The sequence below is a fragment of the Anomaloglossus baeobatrachus genome, chromosome 12 (genome assembly GCF_048569485.1).
Source record: "Anomaloglossus baeobatrachus isolate aAnoBae1 chromosome 12, aAnoBae1.hap1, whole genome shotgun sequence".
In the NCBI taxonomy this organism is placed as follows: domain Eukaryota; kingdom Metazoa; phylum Chordata; class Amphibia; order Anura; family Aromobatidae; genus Anomaloglossus; species Anomaloglossus baeobatrachus.
The window spans coordinates 101,126,587-101,145,694 of record NC_134364.1 but is presented as its reverse complement, the minus strand read 5'-3'; the positions used below and the strand labels follow the sequence as shown (position 1 = coordinate 101,145,694).

At 47.2% G+C, this 19,108-nt stretch overlaps 1 protein-coding gene across 1 annotated transcript; it reads right to left on the bottom strand.

Moving 5' to 3' along the window:
- Nucleotides 1–1,565: 1,565 nt before the first annotated feature.
- On the bottom strand, nucleotides 1,566–17,150 carry LOC142258536 (uncharacterized). Its single transcript, XM_075331162.1, has 9 exons — nucleotides 17,136–17,150; nucleotides 10,476–10,622; nucleotides 7,594–7,671; nucleotides 7,155–7,235; nucleotides 6,574–6,897; nucleotides 5,705–5,812; nucleotides 5,315–5,407; nucleotides 4,952–5,032; nucleotides 1,566–4,664 (listed from the first exon to the last, which is right to left on the bottom strand). The coding sequence occupies exons 2-9, from the start codon at nucleotides 10,620–10,622 to the stop codon at nucleotides 2,928–2,930; spliced, it is 2,649 nt and encodes an 882-aa protein (XP_075187277.1). The 5' UTR covers nucleotides 17,136–17,150; the 3' UTR covers nucleotides 1,566–2,927.
- Between the last annotated feature and the right edge of the window lie 1,958 nt (nucleotides 17,151–19,108).

Sequence of the window (19,108 nt, the reverse complement as noted above, 5' to 3'; positions counted from 1 at the left end):
CAAACACAGACACTTAGAACCAGGAACACACACAGCTTAGAGGGGACCCCTGGGCGGACCCAGGGAGGGGGCGTGGCCCTCGCTTCCCAGCTAGTGGGGGGGGTGGGACTGGAGACAGGGAGTTGTGCAGAGGCAGCCAAAGGAGAAGGAGTGTGGAGCCGCGTCTGGAGGGCAGAGCAGAGGAGCAGGACACTGTCAGACCCTGCACCTGTAGTGGCTGCTGGCGGGGGAGAAAGGCTACCCAGTGGTGCCACCTGAAAACCACCTAGGGCAGTAGCAAGAGGTGGCTGAGTAAGGGGACTGCCAGTAGTCCAAGCCCGCACGGGGAAATAGGTCCCCAGAGCAGGGGCCCATTCAGTTGGCCTGCCAAACCTGCTGGTGAGGGTACTTTATGTGCCTCACCAACCACACAGAGTCCGCAGCTACAGCAGCAACTAGGGAGCCCATAAGGATTGAGCCAAGAGCCATTTTACCTTGGTCCACGCTGCCCGCAAACGGGCCAGAAAGGGGAGAACGGCAGTTGCGACTTCCCTGGGTGATTCCAGCAATACTTCAAGTAGGAGTCACCCCAAACAAGAAGGGCAAGGAAGGCGAGTCAGCAGTCACCCCTACATCAGCCGAAGGGATATCTGGTTCCACCTGGTTCGTCATAGCATCGCCCAGGTTGACTCACAGCTACCATCTGAAAGTAAGTAAAACCTTGAAAGACATTGCTGCTTGTGTGTGAGTTCTTCTGCGACCTGTGGTACTACACACTTACACTGGGCCCTGGGGCCAGCCTCACTCTCGGGAGGCCACTACAACTCACTGCATCTACCATCAGCCCCAGGCGTTCCCTAAACTGCAGTGGCGGTCACCCCCTGACCGCAAATACCGAGAGTGGCGTCACGATTCTCATAGAAGTTAACCTGACCTACCTGTGGCCAGAAGATCCCCAACACGTGGAGTCCCTGAAGACCCTGAAACGACCTGAGGGTAATGCGGGGCTCCACAGAAACACCGCACACTCAGCCAGGCCCACAGCAACCACAAACCACCTTGCTTTGTGGGGAAGGCCAGGGCTTGGACTACTGGAGGGATCCCCTAGTCCGCAGCTACCACTCTGAGCCACCCTTAGGCCCTGTGCCCACACTGCGTTTTTTTTACGCGGATTTTGACGCATATTGTGTATTTGGTTCAGATTTCTTTTTTTTCCGCACCAAATCTGCACCAAATACGCCATGGAAAAATAAGCAAAGTGTGCACAGCACTTCTGAATTCTCATAGACTTTGCTGGCTTCACAATGGACATGCAGATTTTGCGGCAGATTTCTGAAAATACGTGTCAAAACTACACAGCGTGGGCACTGGTCCTTACACATGTGTAATGCTTCTTTCAGAGCTGAGCTGTGTGTGCATGTGTAGCTGTGAGTGTGTGGTCCAGGCTTCCCACCTCCTCCAGCACTACCAGCTGTTTATGCCGCCTCTACCAGCTCTACCCACTGCTGCAGCCACCTCCTCCAGCACAAAAATTTTGATTCACCCCCATCTTTTACCCCTTTAGTAATAAACAATTTCTTGGACAAGGATAACATTTATTAACAAGACATACATCAGTTATAGTTCCTTAGAAAATCTTTGTGAAGCAAGAAAATATAGTTATGAGTACATTTAGTCAGAGGGGGTCCTCCCACCAGGGCAAGTTAAACACCCTACTACTAGTAGCTACATTGCATGCAAGAAAATAATGCCGCTGAAGACCTAATCAATGAGGGGTAGAAATAAGCTCAGGATTTAGGCGGATTTTCCGACTTTTGTGGTTTGTGTACGTCCAGGATGTATAAAGCTTCTGAACCGAACTTAATAGACTGTTGTGCTCGGGTCAGGAGACTTTCTTATAATCCGTACACAAACCATGAACGTTGGATCTGTGAAACTGGCCTACAAAGATGTGACCACTTGGCTCTTGGAAACCATGCAAGAAACTATTTTACAGTCATTGTTTGGCACAGGAGGTACTTTTACATTATCCGGAAGCCACCAAAAGTTTAGAGTATGAACTTTTCTTCTGTACATCAGAGATGCCAAGTGTAGGAGAAGCCACCTCTAGCACTGTTCACTTGAGTGTTCATTTTATTGTGGTCTCCTCCTTCAAACCTTGGTCCAGATCTCTTGCTGCACTGCTCTTTCAACCAAGACAAGCTACCGCCACATGTCTCTGCTCTTCCCCATTATCCATGTCCCACCAACTGTTTGGGTCTGGATGTCAGTGAAGGAAATGCCTCCACCTTAGCTCTAGTTGCTGCTCTTCCCCGAGCTGTGAGCCCTATCATCTTGACATTTGAGGTAGGAGTGCTTTCGTCAAACTGTTGTTAGTGTCTAGATAATGATGAAGGCTGGATCTAAGTGGTGGTAATTGAGGCTCTGGTGAATTCTTCACTATCATAATGGCGACCATAAATCAATTCATCACGCAGAGCTCTATATGTTCTGGGCTAGAATAGTCTCATGGTGGCAATCGAGTGATAGAGTACCTCCCTACATTTCATGCCCCCTCTAAGTTTAGCATTATTAAGGTCTCAGATGTAGGGACTCTTGATGAGATGAAGTACAGACGTAATTGGGTGGGGAAAACCTTTACCGGATTCCCCTTCCAAGAAGAACTACCCTTTCCTTTTAGCAATTAATTGGGTGATAGACAAAGTATGATAGTCTATTACAATTAAAAAGGGGGCTCAGTTTTATTTTTGCAATGTATGCCACTAATTAAGGCATCAGTAAAATGTTTCAGTGAAAGGTTCTCCTTAGCAATTACATATCAATATAATTATGAAGCCACTTATAAAGGAACTGTTTATGGTCTCATTGACTATCTCACCAGCACTGCCAAAACAGATTTAAAAAAAACCTTATCTGCCTTTACAGTGTCTTCTGAGGACCAGAAGACTCTAAGGTTGCCGACGTACTAGCCATTTTACAACCAGAAGGCCCAGTATGATGGCAACAAGTGCAGAGCTCAAAGATTGTGGCAACACATTGGTCAGCATGGCAACCACCAGAAGACACATGAGACCCATAAAACCTGTCTTGAAAATTCTGTTCCTGAACGATGAATCTTTTTTCTCCAACCCAGTATTTTGAGCTTCCACACTTGGTGGCTGGGCTACTCTAAAGGTCCCATCATCACTGTATTCATTGAGACTTGGTCCACTACCATGACTATGAACAGAATCTTCTACTTCTGGACTGGTGGTACTTCTTTCAAAGTCTGTGGCTTCTGTATGTCTATGGATATTCTCATCAACATCATCATTGTTTGTCTCAGAGTCAGCCATACCTAGTGTATCAACACCAGGAAGATCAACTACAGGTCCATCAATGCTTCTTTGATCAGTGACATCTTGGTCATCGTTGCTGCCAATCTTAGATTTTGCATCCCATGTACTCACTTCACCACTCTCAAGTTCTACTTTGAACCAATCACTAGGACTGTTGTCTAAGTCAGGTTTTGCTACACTGTATTCATCAGTTTTTCTAGTGTCCATTACCTCAGATAAGTTGAGGCTATCATCTAAGAGAATGCCTGAAGACCCAGCAAAAAATGGAGTAGAAGATGCAAAAGAGTCTACAAGTTTTGCTGCGGGTCTCACTGGGTCTTCTTTATCATCATCATCAACCACCTTCTGAGCAGCACTGCCTCGTGTACCAACACCGGGAAGATCAATTTCAGGGTTGTCATTTTTTAAAGAACCATCACTGTTTCTCTGTTCAGTCATTCCTGTGTCATTGGTTATGCCAATCTTGGATTTCGCATCACATACACCTACTACATCACTTTCAAGTTCTAGTTTGACCCAATCATCAGAATTGCTATCTAAGTCAAGTTTTGCCTCACCATATTCTTCAAAACCTTTAGTGTTTAACTTCAGGCTATCATCTAAGGAAGTGCTTGAAGACCCATCAGAAGATGGAGCAGAAGATACAATGAGGTCTACAAGTTTTGCTGAGGGTTTCTCTGTGTCTTCCTTATCAATATTATTACCATTGTCTGCATCCTGGTCCGCAATTTCTAGTGTACCAATACTAGGAGGTTCAGCTACAGGGTCATCATTTTTCAAAGAACCATCAGTACTTCTTTGATCATTTTTTTCTGGGTCATTGGTTCTGTCAATCGTATTTTTAACATCACATATACCAGCTTCACCGCTCTCACGTTCAACTTTGGCCAGTTCTTCATGACTGCTGTCTAAGTCAGGTTTTGGTCCACCATACTGAATAGTTACTTCAGTGACAATTCCCTCATGTGAATTGGAACTTTTATCTAACAAAGTGCTTGAAGACCCAGCAGAAGATGAAGAAGATGTAATAGGATCTACAAGTTCTTCTTCTTCTACATCTTCACTATCGGGAATGGGTTTGTCTACAATGGACTTGGCTGTGAGTGCAGCCAAGATGGCAATCAAAATGCCAAAAGAACATATTACTTCGTCACTTACAGAAAAAACATCAACTTTTGACCACTTTTTTGACATTTCTCTTTGAAACTCCTTCATGAAGGTCTTCTTTTGACAAGTTGCGTTGCAGATGAACGTCAGAGCCAAGGAAGACAGTTCATGAATGATCTCCTTCCTTTCATCTTGTTTCTTCAGGAAAAGTTCTATCTTATTTCTCCAAGCTGAGGTCATCTGTAATGAATTCAAGAAGATCAAGTAGTTTAAAAATAGAACTGAACAAACATCTTACAGATGACCTAATGTTTTGGAGATGGAGTGATCCATCACCGTTAGACTTCTTTGAAAGTTGTGTTCTAAGTTATGGATGTCACCAATCAACATGGAATTGGTTCCTCCAGTAATGTCTGTCTATAAAATATTGGGGTTCGGATAAAGTATTTGAATATAGGTGGGCTTATAAGTTAACCTTCTGCTTGGAGTAATATTTTTAGATGTCAAGCATGACTATCAGTATTTACCAATAAATTTTCCACGAGCGCGGGAAGGTGGAAAACAGAGATGAGGTCATAGGATTCTTGTAAATTTTGCAAAAATTGTACCTGTAAAATAAAAAAGATGATTTTTAGAATAATAGCTCTTCCATAACCATATAAAAAGTTTACAAGAAACCTTATAATGAACGGGATCCAGATGTCTATCCACAACGTCTCCTGTCCACCTAATGCTGACCATAGGATCATTGGGACTGTGGACCAGGTTACTTCTCCTCAGTTTAACATTCGTAAGCCAAGCATGGTGCTTCACTTGTCCCATCCTATGGATCCAGAGATTCCTCTGCTACATAGATCATAAGAGAAATCTACCATGGCACAGGCTCTTACCTCAGACTCCCCTTCGGAGATGGAGACCATCTTGTGGCCTAATCCGAACACAAATGTATCTTCAGAATGGACAGGTTTCTTGCCCCCCAATGCCTGGAGATACGAAAAGAGAAGTAGCTACCATTAGCCTGCTTAGTGATTTTCATGACTAGTTAGCCTTTAGGTGGCGCTGCGATATTGTACCTCCTATGATCAACATGTACTACACCATTATGTTCTAATCTCTGAGCAGAAGCTATAGCTAGTAATGTCCCACTGCTCTCCTGGCCAACTCTACCCCACACTTTCTATCTTCACTCATCAAGTAGTCTGAGGACTGATGAGAAAGCAATATGAGCCTCCTACAAGGAAAGGTTTCAACATCTACAATTTTGAGAAGTCTCTACTTACCCAGTTATCTGGGCAGGGATTTCGGAATATAATCTGCACCCTCTTTCCTTGATGAGTTACTGTTAACAGATCCACCATCACACCAAACACATCCATCATTTTCTTAATCTAGGCAAAAAATGACATTACAGTCAGAATTATCGGGAGAAGTATTATAGTAGTTATATTCTTGTACATAGGAGGCAGTATTATAGTAGTTATATTCTTGTATATAGGGGCAGTATTATAGTAGTTATATTCTTGTACATAGGGGTAGTATTATAGTAGTTATATTCTTGTACATAGGGGCAGTATTATAGTAGTTATATTCTTGTACATAGGAGCAGTATTATAGTAGTTATATTCTTGTACATAGGGGCAATATTATAGTAGTTATATTCTTGTACATAGGGGCAATATTATAGTAGTTATATTCTTGTACATAGGGGCAGTATTATAGTAGTTATATTCTTGTATATAGGGGCAGTATTATAGTAGTTATATTCTTGTACATAGGGCAGTATTATAGTAGTTATATTCTTGTACATAGGAGCAGTATTATAGTAGTTATATTCTTGTACATAGGAGAAGTATTATAGTAGATATATTCTTGTACATAGGGACAGTATTATAGTAGTTATATTCTTGTACATAGGAGAAGTATTATAGTAGATATATTCTTGTACATAGGGGCAGTATTATAGTAGTTATATTCTTGTATATAGGGGGCAGTATTATAGTAGTTATATTCTTGTACATAGGAGCAGTAATATAGTAGTTATATTCTTGTACATAGGGGGCAGTATTATAGTAGTTATAGTCTTACTGTTTAATCAGGAAATATACACCTCTTTTTAGTGTATAATCGCCATTCAGATTTTGTTCCTCACCTCTTCTTTCTGATCCTCCTGTTTCTTATCCTTCTGAACTCTATAGTCAAAGTCACTGATACCCCCGACAGATGTCGCCAGCTCAGCTGCCATCAGTGCCACCAGTGCCCCAATAACCTTGTCTCCTATATCCTGACCAGTGCGAGAGAGTTGAATTTTCGTAGTCAAGATTGCGTTGAGTTTTTGACGATAATCGATGACTATATGGTCTTCAGAAGAGCTGAGGAACTGAGCGGCTGCCTTGCTGAGCTCCTCCACATCGGCCTTTTGTCTTTTCTGATGACCACAAAGGGATGAGAGAGAATCTTGATAGCTTTTTACCATCTGAAAGTTGTAAGAGTCATGTGTCATGCATGAAGGCTATATTTATCGTTTCGGGAGGATCTGCTGGTCTGATTTGTGGCACGAAAAAAGCTTTGTATTTGTAAGGGGTGCTTGAGATAGCTTTTTACCAACCAAAAGGAGATTGAGAGGGGTTCCTGGCCTTTTTTTTTTAAAGGATTTTGAGTGATATTAGAAAATAAATTAAGGGGGAAGTAATTATTACTTTCTGAAGTCTGTAATTCTTCCAATTTTCTTACCAAACAGCTTATGATAAAACCCATCATGTTGAAGTTTCGGACCAGGCGGGAGATTTCCGAGGGACTGAGCACAATGCGGACCTGTAATGGAGAACAATATGGAACCTCATGAGAACAGATCTTGAGGCATCTAGGACAAAAATTGAGGACCATTTCTTTTTTACTCATGGTCAAGTTACATTATGATCAATGCCATAAGCTGGCCTTCTCCTATTTTTTCCTGGCTCATGAAGGATCCGGTTCTTCCTACCATCATGTACCCAGACATTCAGATGATGGTCCTGACCTTCCAGGTGGTCCCAGTTGCGTTTGTGACGGTCAACACCCTGGCAGATACTCCATGATGGAATATGCTCTTCTCTTGGTCACCCCCCCTTAACTGGATCATGGTAGTTCTTCCTACCATTATGTACGCAGACATTCAGATGATGGTCCTCACCTCCCAGGTGGTCCCAGTTACGGTCAAGACCTTGGTAGACACTCCATGCTGGAATATGCTTTTCTTTTGGTCATCCCCCTATATATACAAGAAGTAAAACTTGATAATCTATAAGTGTTATAGGCAGTTTCCAAACAAGAATATATAATTAGAAGGTGACCAGTGGTTTAAACCCTTTTATATATATATATATATATATATTATATATATATATATATATATTTACATTTTTTTCACATCACAGTCAGCATTAAACGTCTAATTTTTTTACATTTTCACAGTTGGTAAATGTTTGACTTTTCAGATGTCTCATTATTATCACAGTCATGATTATAATGGCAGTTAAACACCTATTTACCACAAGATAATGAAGAATCTATCATTCACAGCTCTTAAGCTCTGGTGAAATTTTAGACATTTCAGAGGTCTCATTATCATCAAAGACAGATTTACAATGTCAGGTACAAACTTCCATCTATAGTAAGATGATCCATTATTCATAGCTCTTCAGCTCCGGTGAAACTTTAGACTTGTCAGAAGTCTCATTATCAAGACAGACAGGATTACTATGACAGGCAAACACCTCTTTTTACAGTAAGATAATACAGGATCCACCATTTACAGCTCTTCAGCTGCCAATGCAATGTTACACTTTTCAGAAGTCTCATTATCGTCGGTGACAGAATTACAATGACAGGTAAACACCTCTATGTACAATAATATAATACAGGATCCACCATTTTCAGCTTCCGGCCTCTTCACATTTGTACACACTTATTAGATGCTTCAATATAAAAGATAAGATCAGAGGTTATTTATTGTTGCTAATTGACATGTGAGTTTCTTGAAATAAAAGAAAATATGAAGCTAGAATAGTTCTCAGGGGCCAGTGTGAAAATTGTGAGATTTATCCATTTTATTTTTTTATTACATAGATTGGGATATGAAAATATAAAAAAAAATGTAAAAAAAATACCGTAAATATAATTTTTATATATATTATATATACATACACAGTACAAACCAAACGTTTAGACACACCTTCTCATTCAAAGAGTTTTCTTTATTTTCATGACTCTGAAAATTGTAGATTCACATTGAAGGCATCAAAACTATGAATTAACACATGTGGAATGAAATACTTAAGAAAAAAGTGTGAAACAACTGAAAATATGTCTTATACTCTAGGTTCTTCACAGTAGCCACCTTTTGCTTTCATTACTGCTTTGCACACTCTTGGCATTCTCTTGATGAGCTTCAAGAGGTAGTCACCGGAAATGGTTCTCACTTCACAGGTGTGCCCTGTCAGGTTTAATAAGTGGGATTTCCTGTCTTATAAATGGGGTTGAGACCATCAGTTGTGGAGGCCAGGTCATCTGGCGTAACACCCCATCACTCTCCTTCTTAGTCACATAGCCCTTACACAGCCTGGAGGTGTGTTCGGGGTCATTGTCCTGTTGAAAAATAAATTATAGTCCAACTAAACGCAAACCGGATGGAATAGCATGCCGCTGCAAGATGCTGTGGTAGCCATGCTGGTTCAGTACGCCTTCAATTTTGAATAAATCCCCAACAGTGTCAGCAGCAAAGCACCCCCACACCATCACACCTCCTCCTCCATGCTTCACGGTGGGAACCAGCCATGTAGCATCCATCCGTTCACCTTTTCTGCGTTGCACAAAGACACGGTGGTTGGATCCAAAGATCTCAAATTTGGATTCATCAGACCAAAGCACAGATTTCTACTGGTCTAATGTCCATTCCTTGTGTTCTTTAGCCCAAACAAGTCTATTCTGCTTGTTGCCTGTCCTTAGCAGTGGTTTCCTAGCAGCTATTTTACTATGAAGGCCTGCTGCACAAAGTCTCCTCTTAACAGTTGTTCTAGAGATGTGTCTGCTGCTAGAACTCTGTGTGGCATTGACCTGGTCTCTAATCTGAGCTTCTGTGAACCTGCGATTTTTAAGGCTAGTGACTTGGATAAACTTATCCTCCGCAGCAGAGGTGACTCTTGGTCTTCCTTTCCTGGGGCGGTCCTCATGTAAACCAGTTTCTTTGTAGCGTTGGATGGTTTTTGCCTCTGCACTTGGGGACACTTTCAAAGTTTTCCCAATTTTTCGGACTGACTGACCTTCATTTCTTAAAGTAATGATGGCCACTCGTTTTTCTTTACTTAGAATATGTATTATGGCAAGAAAAAAAGCAGCTAACAGTCTATTCAGTAGGACTATCAGCTGTGTATCCACCAGACTTCTCCACAACACAACTGATGGTCCCAATCCCACTTATTAAACCTGACAGGGCACACCTGTGAAGTGAAAACCATTTCCGGTGACTACCTTTTGGAGCTCATCAAGAGAATGCCAAGAGTGTGCAAAGCAGTAATCAAAGCAAAAGGTGGCTACTTTGAAGAACATAGAATATAAGACATATTTTCAGTTGTTTCACACTTTTTGTTAAGTATTTCATTCCACATGTGTTAATTCATAGTTTTGATGTCTTCAATTTGAATCTACAATTTTTAGAGTCATGAAAATAAAGAAAACTCTTTGAATGAGAAGGTGTGTCCAAACGTTTGGTCTGTGCTAATATAAACATAAAAATTAATTCTGTGGTATGAGCATGTCCTGGAGCTGCCACAGATATCACACTGTAGTGAAAGGAAAAACCATTGATAACACACTTGCCCTTCTAGAATGTAGAGATCTTTTCTTTCCTATGTTCCGATTGGCTCTCATCTAAGCCTATCACAACAAGAGCTCTGAAATATTCAGGATCCTAAAACTAACCGAATTTATGAGAATGACCTTTACTATTCTAGTAGGGTGTGATATTTCGATTTCTGCCACAGCCGCCCTTTTTTTTTACATGTTTTTCACTCTTACCTCCTTGTTCAGAAGATACAGTTGAGTATTTTGGCTGGTGACCATGTAAAGGCATCTTTTACTGACCCGAGGGAACTTCAGAGCAACCTCATGTTGTTTTACTGAGCAATCATTCTGAACTTCGAAGACAGTGACCATAGAGTCCATCTGTTCAGCAATAAGAGGGAAACAAATGATACTGAATCAATTGAGGTATCTAAGCCAATCAAGTATGATACTACAAGAACCTAATCTTATGGGATTGTCAGGTATCCAAGAAAATCGGACTTGATTCCTTGATCTTCTATGGACATCTCAGTCCTCGAAAAATCAAGGACATGTGAATGGTCCTATAGGCTAGCACACGTACAAATGCCATGTGTGAAAACCTCGGATAGAACTCGTACATGAAACTCGGAAGTGTGAATAAGTTGTAGCACAGTCTTCCCAAACTCGGGAGACTTTGGGGAGGTACCACAGCTGTCCCTAAGCATGGGAGGATATGTAAAGGAAAATGTCAGTAGATACAAAAGTAAAAACCCAAAAGAACGAGAACTTTGGGCCATCTTGAAGCTTATGCCTAAAGTGGTTCGGTTGCGGGAAGAAGAGAAAGAAAACTTTTCCAGTTGTCCACTTAGGACAGGTCATTGACCATGAGGGCATTCAGATAAGAAATGGCTATGACTCCTTGGGAGTGGAGGAGGGTCATCGCTGAAGCAAACATCTTTTTGAAGACCTGTGGAGCTTTTGCTAGATCAACCAGGACAGACGCGAATTGGCAAAGCAGAGAAAGGACAGAGATGCCGTGAGGAGCAGAACTGCCATGGATGATACATTAGATGATCTCTCTGTAGAGACGCTGACTTACTCACCGCCCCGGCCGGGTCGTGTCCTCCACCACACTTCTACGGCCATCCGCTGCTGCCTCCTTCCCCTCCCGGGTCCTGTACATGCTGCGTGAGCGTGTACCGCCCCGCGCTCGGCTGCAGCCAAGCCGCTCGGATCCAGGCTCGTTGGTGGGTGGCTCGAGCGCCTCCGGACCCAGGGTCACTTCGCTCTGAAAGGATGCTGGCGCTACTTAGGGGGGTGGTAGGTAGGTGTACGGCCGGAGCTGTGTTTGAGTTCGTGACGCCACCCACGGGATGTGGTGAAGGTGTAGACACCTTCGCTGCAGTTATGGGGCACCCGGGGGAGATGGTTATGCAGCAAGATGTTAACCCCTCCGTGGGCAGGGATGATGGCCCCGGGACCCATTGGGGAGAGCTGGGCGGTGCGCGGCCGGATGGCACTGTTGTCCTCACTGTTATTGACACACACAAGTCTCTGGTAAACAAGTTGATGGTGGTCGGTGCCTGCAGCCGGCTGCGTCTGGTCCCCCACCCGGTTCGGTGGTCTTTGCCTTTCTCCTGCACCGTGTAGTGTATGTGTAGACTGCCTGCGCTTCAGTGACGGGAGTCCGCTCCCCGGTTTTGTGTATGTCGGAAGAGCCCGTTTGCCCACAGACGCTGGCCCGTGGGATCTCTCTGCCTGTGCGGTGGCTTTCTATCCCTCTCGGTGGTCTGTTATCAGTCGGGACTTTGGTGGGAAAGGACCTATAGTCCATACCTCAATCAGTAAATTAACTCAGTCCAGTAGCTTCTGGACCTAGTTTCAGGGTTTGAGTACCCCCCTGTGTGCTCCGGTTTCCAGTCTGTTCCCCGGGTCGGTACCGGCGGGCCACTACCCTGTCCTGGTCCACCACGGTTCCACCGAGCCATCTTCCCAGCTCCTGCAAGCTAGGCCTCCTGCCTCCTAGCCGAGGTACCAGGGCTACGACCCTGGCACCTGTCAGTTTCCGCTGCAGACCTGTCACCACAGGCCTGCTGCACTTTAACTCCAACTTCAACTACTCCTCAACTGATTATACTTGAACTACTTGCACGTCCTGCCTCAGGCACTCTGAACTCCTCGGTGGGCGTGCCAACCGCCTGGCTCCACCCCTCTGGTGTGTCCACCGCGAGGCAAAGTGTAGTGCCCCTGAACCACTCAGAGCACTACTAGGTACTGCATCCTGACAAAGATGCAGGGACTACCCCCAGGGACCTGGAAGCTCAATGCCGGTGCCACCTAAACACATAACATCCCCAGTTTCCCATTCCCATTAGGGATGACTGACTAGTCCGGGACCCAATGGATTGCCACCCAGAGGCGAAGCCAGTCCAGTCCACTAGAAGGTACCCCGGTGGGAGGGGACAGACAGACACGGTCAGACACTCAGACAGTGAGGAGTCCGGTAGTGACAGTTGACAGGGACGGATGGGTCTCCAGACGGGTCGTGTAACGGTGACCGAGGTGGCAAGTAAAGTGGTTGCCAGGAAGGGTACAGCCAGGTACCCCTGGAACCAGAGCACCGACAGGGCACAGGGCCCTAGGTCAGACGACAGCTTCAGGCAACCTGACAAATTCCTGCACAGTGAGAGGACCTTCACGGACCTCACAGACCCAAGAATCTGGGGGCACCAGCAGCAAAGATTGAGCCAGTGACTGGAACAGAACACCAACCCTACAGGGTTTCCACTGCCCGCTATACGGACAAGATACTGCCGACAGACAGTAAGGGACCCACAAACTCTTCAGGCTACGGGGTCCCATCCACTAGTGAGAGGTGCCGGGCAAAGAGACTACACCACACCGGAACTGGGACAAAAGGGACAAGGGATCTGAACCAGCCTTCCTCAGGGCCACAGCTTAACATCACTGTGAGTAAACAGAAGTTGCACTGCATCCCCATCGTGTGGTCTCCCTTTTTTTTTTGCGATGGACCCCTCCATTCACTCCCTGGGGCCCAGCCCTATTTGTGTGGGGCCTAACATCCAGGCTGCCACCACCATCAGCCCCAGTGGTAACAGACTGTGCAGCGGCGGTTTTATCACCAGAACAGCAACCCTCAAGTGGCGTCACAATACAAACTCTTTCAACTCCCCTGTATATAACCCCTTTTAAAAAGCGTCCCCAGGGTCACGGAACCGGGCATCGGCCATTCTACAACTGTGACACAGCATCCCCGTACGTATACGGCCCAGGACCGTGTACCCCATAGCACTGGGCGACACAAAAGCCCGGGGTCCCCCTGTGGTCCAGTGGGTCCACTAACCCTGCCTCTACACCAGCTGTGAGCATTAAACAATCTCAGCCAGATATTCAGGTGGACTAGCAGAGATTACTTCGTCTAGCTGTTTGGAGTATTCTTTAGTAGCCCAGGAGAATGCAACTGTGACGCCCTGGCCTATCAGGTCGTCACAGGGTATTGTGCAATCTGCACCTCCTCCTTGTTTATGGGTCCCCAACTACACGGTGTTGCCTACATCAGAAAAATTAAAATCCTAGGCACACTCTGCATCACACCCACAAGACACCAGTGGACGGCCTGAGTTGAATAGGGTCGCTCAATTAGGGCGGTTGGTTAAACGGGAGGTCAGGAGTGTCAATCAAGGGTTAGTTGGAGTATGGAGAGGGAGGTTGAAGCTAGGAGTGGAAGGAGAGAGGAGGTCAGGAGCCGGGCTCCTTGGAAGTATTAGGTGGCAGATGGTGGTCTGGGCCTGGTAGGAGCTGGACCCCTGGTCGCTGGGGGATCGTGACAAGGGGCACGGAACTGTCGAGGAGGACAGCCGTCAGCCTTGTATCATCACCGGGCTGGGACCAGGCCACGACAGGATATGTGGACCCCAGGTCAGGGAGTAGCTTCAGGCAACCTGACAATTGTCCCGACGAAAACGGAGCCTTCAAGATCCGTTCTCCACCCGCTTCAAAATCGGGGTACTAGCGCAACGAGGGAAATAGGACTTTCCACTAAAACGGCCCAGAAAATCCCAAGCGTGAACCCTGAGAGCAAGCTCCCACAGTTAGCCACACTGGGGAGCGGGACCCGACTAGTTTTATGCTACCGGGGCCAACCAAGAAGTGAACTTAGTGCCAGGAGGAAGGTCACGGATCACCAGGGAGCACCATCGGGGACGGGACCTAAACTAGCTCCCTTCAGCGGCAGCGGTATCCAGAACTTTGGTTTATCCAGTTGTCGGTGTCAGCTTTTTGGACTGTGTGAGTACGAAAGTGTTCCTCTTCGCGCCACACGGCACCCCCTTAGTCGCCATCACCGTGTCCCAGGGCATGCCCCATAGCCGTGGAGGGCTCTAACACCTGGCTCATTCCATCACCCCCGGGAACTCCCAACTGCAGAGGTGGTACTCCTAAATTACCACACACCATGGGTGGCATCACGAACTCTATAATCCCCTGTAAATACCCCCCTTCATTTGAGAGGCCGCACGACCCCCGGGTCCGGACGCCCCTCGAGCCACCGCGGATCCAGATCCGAGCAGCCTCGGCTGCTGACACGGGGGCGGCACACAAATATTGGTCTCAAAGCCAAAAGAACTTCAAGGGAGGTTTTGAGGATCTTCTCTGTGAGCGTGGCTATGTTTTGAGTGGGCCACAATTGGAGTAAACTCAAACGCCTATGGTACATGTGTGACGCCCTGGCCGGGCGGGTAGTCACAAATAGGGCCCCGTATTACACCTGTCCCTCATAGGTAACATACAGCCAAACACTTAAACCGTAGCCACCCCCCTCAGGGCTTGATAGACACACCAGGGGGCAGGAACCAGGTGGTTGGAAAATGCCCACCGAGGAGTCTAGAGTTCAAGTTGGAGAGGTGTGTGGGCTGGAGCTGTGCGCAGCTCCAGCAGAGGAGAAAAAACAATTTGAGCAGGTGATAGGATAGGAGCCCTGGTACCTTTGGCTAGGAGGCAGACGGCGGTCTCTGTCTGCAGGAGCCGAGAAGACGGCTCGGTGGAACCGAGGTGGACCGGGACAGGGTTGTAGCCCATCGGTACCGACCCGGGGAACCGACTTGGAAACCGGAGCACAAAAGGTGGGGTACTCAGACCCTGAAGCTAGATCCAGAAGCTACTGGGGGCTAGCTAATTAACTGATTGCGGCTAGGACTAGAGGCCCTGTCCCACCCAAAGTCCCGACTGAAGGAGACAGCCCAACGAGGGGGATAAACGGCCATCGCCATGGCTCAGAGATCCCATGGGCCAGCGTCTGCGGGCAAAGGGCTCCTTAGGCAACAACAAGCCGGGAGCGCACTCCTCAAGTTGCAAGCACAGGCAGTCCTCCATCCAACACAGGTGCGGGAGAAAGACAGATACCACCAGCTGGGTGGGGGACCAGACTGCAGCCGGCTGCGGGCACCAACCACCATCACCTTGGTTTACCAGAGACTCGTGTGTTTACTAATAGTGAGTACATCAGCACCCTCCGGTCGCCCATTTCCCTGCACCGCCAAACACCCCCAACGGGTCCCGGGGCCACCATCCCTGCCCACGGAGGGGTTAACAACTTGCTGCCAAACATCTCCCCTGGGTGCCCCGTAACTGCAGCAGTGGTGTCCACCATCACCACATCCCGTGGGTGGCACCATGAACTAAACACGGCTCCGGCCGTACACCTACGTCCCCAAACCACCAAACCCCTTTTCAGTTGAAGTGACCGCGAGACCCCAGAGCCACCCACTGGAGGTCCGGATCCGAGCGGCTCGGCTGCCTAGCATGGGGCGTAACACCTCCCCAGTTGGTTGGTTGAAGGGTAAATTTGCACCATTATTACGGGGGGCATGGAAGAAAAACTGTTCCAGAATCAATGTAAATTATAACAATAATCAATGAACGGGAATCTGTCAGCACTGAATGACTGTTCAAACCATGCACAGGTCCTTGGTGCACCCCTGGTGTAGCCAAACAGCTCAGTGCACCTTCCCACCTAGTTGTTTTCCACGTATCTCTTATTCTATAAAGTCAGAGCTGTCAATCAAAGAAGAGACAATGGAGGGGGCTGATGGGGAAATAGGTGGGAAGGTACAGTGAAATGTTGGGCCACACCAATGGTGAACCGAGGCTTGGTTTGTACAGTCATTCTGAGCCGACTGACTCCCATTAAGTTGCACTGTTCTCCCTCTTCAAGCAAGGTATCAGGAAGATCATAAATGGCAAAAATACAAGAAAAAAGCATATACGTCTGTCTCCTATGGAGAGCAAGAGAGAGGGGAGCCAGCACGATCTGAAAATGGCATGAAAAATGGCCGTCACGGCAAATCTCAATAGGGGGGTCCTACTCTATATTCTGTATTTCATGTGCCTTGCGGCCTCCTAGATAAAGTTAAAAGCAGAACCATAATGGAGCACACATACCTGTAACCTGTATATAGCCGCTTCCATGGTGCAAAAAAGGCAATTGTGGATAGAGACCAGCCCAGGTCTCAGCATGTGGAGCAAGCTCTACACATACCAGGACTATATCAGAACTGATCCTCCCAGTGCCAGACAGCAACCATTGATAAAGGCGAACCAGATCCAAGATGGTGCTTAATTAGCATTGCCTGTGGAAAGGGGTGAGGTAACTGAATGTGTACAGCTACCAACATGAGATCTGTCTCCTATGGAGAGCAAGCCTATACTGATCAGTTTTGGTTCTTTAGGAGGGGTATAACATGGTACGAAGAGTCGTTACTGTCCACCTCCCAATGTCGCCTGTGTCCCCCAGTGATATCAGTGAAGAAAACTTACACACAATGCACTTATGTAAAAAACACACATACATATATATAGTCATAAAAAGCAAACTTCCAGCAGTGTCGCACTTACTTTTCTTCTCTCCGTAGTTGCTGCCGAAAGTGAAAACTAGTGAGACAGAACTTTCACCGGTGAACAAACAAGTGGGGATTAGTTTCTGTTTCATTTCTTCACACTTGTCTTACTTAACCCCTCACCTGCCAACCCCTCAAGGCCAGTTTCACACATCAGTTTTTTTCCATCAGGCAAAATCTGGCAAAAACACGTCTGTTGCCGGATGTGTTTTTTTTCCCCCTAGGCTTCTATTAGTGCCGGATTGTGCCGGATGGAACGTCGAGGTGAACATTTTTTGTCGCTGGATCCGGCGCTGTACGGCTTTTTTTTTTTATAATGGACGCCGGATCCAGCGTCATCCGTCATATGCTGGAATCCGGCGCCGGTTTCTGTTTTTTTTAAAGTGAAAATGCTCAGTATCAAAACAAATCCGTCAAAAAACTAAAGAAACGGATGGAAAAAAACTGATGCGACTGATCCGTTTTTTCCGCCGGATCCGTCGCATCAGTTTTTTTGCTGGATCGTGCCTGATATGTGAAACTGGCCTAACCTGAAGCTCGAGAAAGGTATCTCCTATCGAAGTCCTATTTCATTTTTTACTCTTTTTCCTTCCTCTTCTTCCAAGAGCTATCAACATAGTTGCATGTGTGACACCCTGGCAAAACCAGGGTGTCACAGAGCCTGCAGAAATCCAGCAAAGTGCAGGCCATTCTCCTCCTTGGCACCAACACAGTCCCCACACAGATGCACACCAACCAATCAGGCCCTACTCACCCCCTCCTCAGGAAAATGGGAGGGATTGGAAAGCACTGAGGAAGTGTTAGAGCAGAGTTTAGTCAGTCTGTGCTGACTGAGGTCAGTGGAAAGCTGACAGGGGAGGCTTGCAGCTCCCCGGGGAAAGTGGTAGCCGGGGTTGGGGCCCTAGACTACCAGACTAGGTGGCTGTAAGGGCCCCTGCTGTGCATCCGTGTGTGGGACCCGAGCACACCCCTGCAGAGGCTACCGGCATCCGGCCTTGGTTCACTATAAGGACTCTGTGTGACTTTAATCTGGATAGCGAGTACACCAGTGCCCTCAGGCACAGTGCCGTGCTATGCCGCTCTGCCCTGCATCCCTCCAGCAGCTCCATCGTCATCACCCCAGCGGACCCCGGGACTCACACCCCCTACCCACGGAGGGGTCAACACCTAGCTGCGCCACAACACCGCCACCCGGGAGCCCCCACCATCATCATCAGCGGTGGTTCCAACAATCACCACGACCCGTGGATGGCGTCACGAACAATCTCCATAGCGGCCCTGGCCGCACACCCACCCGATCACCAACCTAATCCCCATTTTCACTCGTGGGCGAGGAGCGCTGCTCGAGCCCCGGGTCCGGCCCACTCGAGCCACTAAGGAGAAGGTACCGGACCCGAGCGTATTCTCCCCGAGCAGCCCCCGTGGCGGGGGACTGGCCCCCGCCCGCGACAACTTGGCATCACGAGCAGGATAGAACCGTCCACTTACCGGTGGAAGTGCGCCTTGTCCCGTCCGTCAGCGGCGTCCCGCTGAGGAAAAATCTCGAAATCCGCCATCTTGCCGCCATATTGTGGCGCGAAGTTTCCCGACACAGTCTTCTTCCCCGAGCGGTGGGCGCGAAAAAGAGGCTCCGTCCCCTGGGAACGCGGGCGGAAGTGAATGCGCTGGAGGACCGGAAGCGAAAGGAAAACTTTAAAAAGTTGCTAGAAGGAGTGCTGCGAAAAGACCAAGGGGGAGCAGATGGAGAATGTCTGCTCCCAAGCCTGATGCCGGCCCCCGCTCCGGTCGCAGGAGCGGCGGACCCCGAGACTCCGGTGGTGACTTCCCGTGTAGCAGCTGGCAGTGACCCGCCTGCCACAGGAAGGATGTCAGCTCCGGCAATCCGCCCGGCCGCAACGGGAGTGGCACCCCACTCAGATGACGTCGGCTCCGGCAGTCTGCCCGGCCGCAACGGTAGCAATGCCCTGTAAG